This window comes from Bactrocera tryoni, chromosome 4, assembly GCF_016617805.1.
Source record: "Bactrocera tryoni isolate S06 chromosome 4, CSIRO_BtryS06_freeze2, whole genome shotgun sequence".
Classification (NCBI taxonomy): Eukaryota; Metazoa; Arthropoda; class Insecta; order Diptera; family Tephritidae; genus Bactrocera; species Bactrocera tryoni.
The window spans coordinates 5,463,308-5,468,791 of NC_052502.1; the positions used below are offsets into that span (position 1 = coordinate 5,463,308).

Genomic DNA, 5,484 nt, shown 5'->3' on the forward strand with positions numbered 1-5,484 from the left:
CTATAAAATATAGCTTCCATACAAACTGAACGATCGGAATCAAGTTCTTGTATGGAAAACTTTCACATTTGACAATGTATTTTCACAAAACTTGGTCCAGGTTATTTTCTAGGGCAACAATGTAATCTCCTAAGTAATTGTTCAGATCGGCTAACTATGGCATATATGTAGCTTCCATACAAACTGAACACATAGTTACTAAAATAAATGAAGGGTATATTAGCTTCCGTGCAGCCGAAGTTAACATATTTTTGCTAAAGAACGCTTTCAATATTCGCTTTAAATAATTGTTTCGCTCATTAATGAAATGAGAAAAGAATAGCGCTTTTTGTTTAGTGAAAATATATATTACTCGTGTTTTCGCTATTTATTTAATGTCGTATTTACGATTTATATGCTAGCATATTTATGAATTGGCGAAAATGCTGATATTTACAGCTGTTAAAAATGGTTTTTTTATTTATTTATTTTTATTCCGTTTTTTTATTTTTATTTTTTTTTGTTTTTTATTTTTATTTATTTCTTTGTTTCAAAGCATTTGTTAAAATATATTACAAGTGATTTACACGCGAGTGTACAAGCGAACTGCCCGCGATAACAGTCCCAGCCGATTTGTTCATGAGTAATTTTGCAAATTGCTTCGACTATTGGTAAAAATTAAACGGTTTCTTATTTCTGGTTAATGTTTATATGTAAATATTAGTTATTATTGGTATTTCTTAAGGTAAATACTGATAAAATTCCCGTTAGTACTTAAAATAATAAAATCTGACTCACAACCGACCGAGCTCAAAAGGTGTGAATTTATTTAGTATTTCATCAGACCGTTTACTATTAGAACAGAACAAATATTAAACATTCTTTCCAATAAAGAAAGCTAGTGGTTTCAGCATCGAATAAATGTTCGAAAATTTATATATAATATTTACTATAGACTAACTACTTAAAAACAGTGTTACTCATGATTAAATGACTGTCTTCTCTTCTTCTATTTCTTTTTTGTTTTTGTTTTTTTAGGTAGGAGGAGGCATCAAAAGCTTGAGTGCGGAACTTCAATCAGCAAGACCTAACCTACTCCCAACTCCAGACTCTCCCATGGAACTATCTGGTTAATTATTACTTCGTGGCAATGATAAGATATTTAAGTCTACTCTATGACACGGACTGACGGACGCCTAGTCTGCTCTTGATGTGTTAGTTTTGTCATTATTGAGGCTGCCGCTTCGCTGATAGCTTTCCAGTTCTCAGTGGACTGACAGATAAGTGTCGTCAAAATTTTCACCTTAAAACTAACACCCGTGTAGTTTTAAATTTTTTTCTCGGGCAATAAAACATTGTATGCTCAGAGTCTTCAAAGTGCTCTGAACACGTCGGACAACTCGCACTAATGCCGTGCTATAATCTGTACAGCTAGCTTCGAAAGCTCCCATGTCTACTACATTACAACTGTTAGTTGTTCTGGGCCGAGAACACAAAACTTTGGCGATTGCTTTTATCCTCGGTGAGCTCACACCAGTTGTAAATCTGAAGTGAGGCATTCTCAGGCAGGTCGCTATGCACTTGGTTCTTCCATTGAATGCTTGGGCGCCATTGCTGCCAATGTCCACACATAGGTCTCGAGTAGAACAAGCTTTTCTCTAGAGCATCATCTTCCATGCGAATGCCATGACCTAACCTTCGTGATTCCATCTTATTCGATAATCATCACTCAAACGGACGACTTTAAAGATCTTGTAAAGAACAGTTCTCTCGAGTGCTCCAAGTGCTTTCTCAACTCGGTTCGTCATCGTCAATGTTTTTGCGTCGTATAATAGGACACAAATTATGAGAGACTTAAAGAACGTAATTTTTTTCGTCATAGGGATCTACTCCTCAATTGCCTAACGATTCAAAAGTAGCACCTACTGGGAAGAGTTATTCTGTGCTTGATCTCCAGGCTTAGACTATTGGTGGGATGTATGCTGGTTACAAGATATAAAAAGTCCTTAACTTTTTCAAATATATAGTTGCCAACAGTGACATAGTTCCATAGACACGAGGAATCTTTGTATGCGACCTCCAAGTACTTTGCTTTGCCCTCGTTTACCACAAGACCAATCTCTTTCGCTAATTTTTTTAGGCTGGAAAAGACTGCGCTGACAGTTCTGTTGTTAAGGCCTACGATGTCAGCATCATTTACGTACCCCAGTACTATTGTACTTTTAGAATACTTTTCCAGCATTATCTTGAAAAAGACGCACGAAACGGAATCACCCTGTCTAAAAGCTCGTTTGTTATCGAAAGCTTCCAGAGTACCTTCCCGATTTTGACGGACTTAATGTCATTCTGCATATCTGTATGAGTTTCGCAGGGATACCAACTATATAGACTATAATTTGAACAAACTTTAAAAAGTGTTCAGAGAATGCACTGAAAAATTTCTCACGATCTGTTCAATATGCAACAACTTCTTTTCGCGCTTAAGTACGCTTAAGTTTATGAAGCTCCGCAGAAAAACGAGTGTTTTCGAGACTTTGATTAATTTTATTTTGCGATCCACCCAGAAATGCGGATTATGAATAAAAACAGAGAACCCTAAAGTTGTGCCTAGAACATTTAAAAAAAAGTGCTTAGTGGACTCGCTTGCTTTCTTGGCAGAACTTGTTCCAGAAAATCTGTTATATTTTAATTTTTCAATTAGTTTCTGAATTTAATCTTTTCTCACTAAACTTTTAAAAATATTCAGTTAAAATTCTCTTGGGTTAACTGACTTTGAATAATCCCTTAATATAATAAAAAAGGGGCTGACGGCAATTATTATTTATACTTTTTGAGCAGGTACCTTTATGTACATATGTATGTGTTTTGAGACATGGAGTAGTTCTAGACAAAAACATACAAGTAAACAGTGGATAACACTAAGACAATAGTAACTCTATAATTCAGAATCGAATTACAGCATAAACAAATAAATAACATTGTTTACGAAAATGGCATTTTCACCCAGTTCAGGTAATTAAAATTTAGACTTCACTGTTTAAAAACAAAAAGTGCTATCGCCAAGAGCTCCGATAAGGTGAATTTGCCTAATTACAAATTGATGTTCGCGCTCGTCAATTCTTTTAACAGTCGCTTATCAGACAACCCCGAAACCAATGTCTCGCTGCACCCAGTGTCAAGTTCGTACAAATGGAGCAAGATAACTTCCGACACAGACACTAGCTTACACGATTTCCGCGAGTCAGTCCAAAAATAACGTTTTAGAACTCGCGGTGGATCGTGACGCAGGTGCAGCTCTACAAAATCTTTTTAGAAAGTACTTAAAACTCTGCAATGTTGAACCTACGATTTCAACTGTTCACGGCGCTTGCTTTCATCGCGCTGTCATGGACCCAAGCGGCCAGCATATTTTCGGGTGCTTCGTTCAGTCGCATTGTGGGCGGTTCGTCGGCAGTTTCTATCAACATACCGTACATTGTCTCTCTCAAAACATTCGGCTTCCACATTTGTGGCGGTTCGATAATCAATGCACGCACCGTAGTCACCGCAGCTCATTGCCTGGTGGCCAGCGATGCTAAGGATTTACAAATTCATGCAGGCGCAAAGACCCGCTCTTCGCACGAGGGCGTGTTGATCAACGTTGCTGCGATTCATTATGACCGCCGCTTCAGCATGGAGACCATGGATTACGACATCGGTTTGGTGCGTCTGTCCAATGCGCTCATCTTCAGCTTACGCATACAGCCAATCGCTTTGCCCGCAGCTGGTGAATTAGTGTTGGATACTGATGTCGGTTTGGTGGCCGGTTGGGGTTACAAGTCCGCTTATGGGCCAGGCTCTTACGTTTTGCGGTACGCTCGTGTGCCTATTGTCAATCAGACTGTGTGCAATGAGCAGTTAGAAGGATCGGTCACTGATCGCATGCTCTGTGCTGGCTATGCAGAAGGTGGCATCGATGCCTGCCAAATGGATTCGGGCGGTCCGTTGGTAGTGGACGAGAAACTTGTGGGCATCGTGTCATGGGGTGTTGGTTGTGCGCGTCCTAATAAGCCCGGTGTTTATACACGCGTTGCACAGCTGATCGACTGGGTGCAGACCACCCTGGCAGAGAAGTACGCGGACAGCGTTCCCAGAGATAGGAAAAAATAAAGAAGCATGTGAAAAGCAAAGAATTAATTGTGACGAAATTTATTGAAATAAAATTGGCCTTATTGAGATATCATATAAAAGAAAGGAATTTAAATTAATGTTGTGATAACTACTTATTAAGTTCCACACTAGATGTAGATATGGTTATTGATAAAAGTTTTAAGTTTTAAAATTTTCTGGGTCAAACGGTATACCTACTAATTGTATGTAAGGAGTGTTAGTCTACCAAACACGAGCTTATTGACAATTTTGGTGTTAAGCATTATGCGTAAGCATATCAGTTCTTAAAACCTTCATTGAGAACACCAGTTCTATTTATAAGAAGAAAAATTTATACTTTTAGTCGAATTTAATCTTCAAATCTTCTTCTTCTTCTTTATTGGCGTCGAAACTGCTAACGCGTTTACAGCCGAGTTTACAACAGCGCGCCAGTCGTTTCTTCTTTTCGTTCGCAATTTGGTGCCAATTCGAGATACCAAGTGTAGCCAGGTCCTGATCTCTCCAACGGAGAGGAGGTCTTCTTCTTCCTCTGCTTCCCACCGCGGGTACTGCGTCGAATACTTTCAGAGATAGAACGTTTTCTTTCATTCGGCCGACAATACCTACCCAGCGTATCCTTCTTTTAATTGCTTGAACTATGTCAATGTGGTCGTGTATCTCATACAGCTCATCGTTACATCGATTGAGATATTCGCCGTTGCCAATGCGTAATGTACCATAAATCTTGCTCAGAACCTTTTTCTTGAAAACTCGTAACGTCGATTCATCAGATGTTGCCATCGTCTATGCCTCTACACCATATAGTAGGACAGGAGTAATGAGTGGATTATGGAGTTTGGTCTTTGTTCGTTGGTTCCAAGATGGACGAAATTATCTACGATTTCGAAGTTATGACTGTAAACAGTGACATGGGAGTAAAATTGCGAGTGCGACGACTCTTTGTTTGATGACAGGAGATATTTCATCTTGCCCTCGTTCACTACCACACCCATTTGCTTCGCTTCCTTATCCAGTCTAGAGAAAGCAGAACTTATGGCGCGGGTGTTGAGGCCAATGATATCAATATCATCGGCGTACGTCAGCAGCTGTACACTCGTATAGAAAATTGTATCTGGTCGATTACGCTCTGCAGCTTAAATGATTTTCTCCACGAGTAAATTGAAGAAGTCACAGGATAGGGAGTCGCCTTGCCTGAAACCTTGTTTGGTATTGAACGGCATAAAGGCTTTTCGTGCTGTCAAAAGCAACTTTGAATTCGACGAAGAGATCGTGTGTGTAGATCTTCCTTTCACCGGTCTTTTCCAAGATTTGACGCATGGCGAATATCTGGTAATTTGTTGATTTTTCAGTCCTAAA

General features: G+C 39.1%; 1 protein-coding gene across 1 annotated transcript; it reads left to right on the forward strand.

Moving 5' to 3' along the window:
• Nucleotides 1-3,186: 3,186 nt before the first annotated feature.
• Nucleotides 3,187-4,212, forward strand: LOC120774722 (trypsin-4-like). Its single transcript, XM_040104472.1, has one exon. It carries the CDS (start codon nt 3,313-3,315, stop codon nt 4,126-4,128), a length of 816 nt encoding a protein of 271 aa, XP_039960406.1. The 5' UTR covers nt 3,187-3,312; the 3' UTR covers nt 4,129-4,212.
• Nucleotides 4,213-5,484: the final 1,272 nt, after the last annotated feature.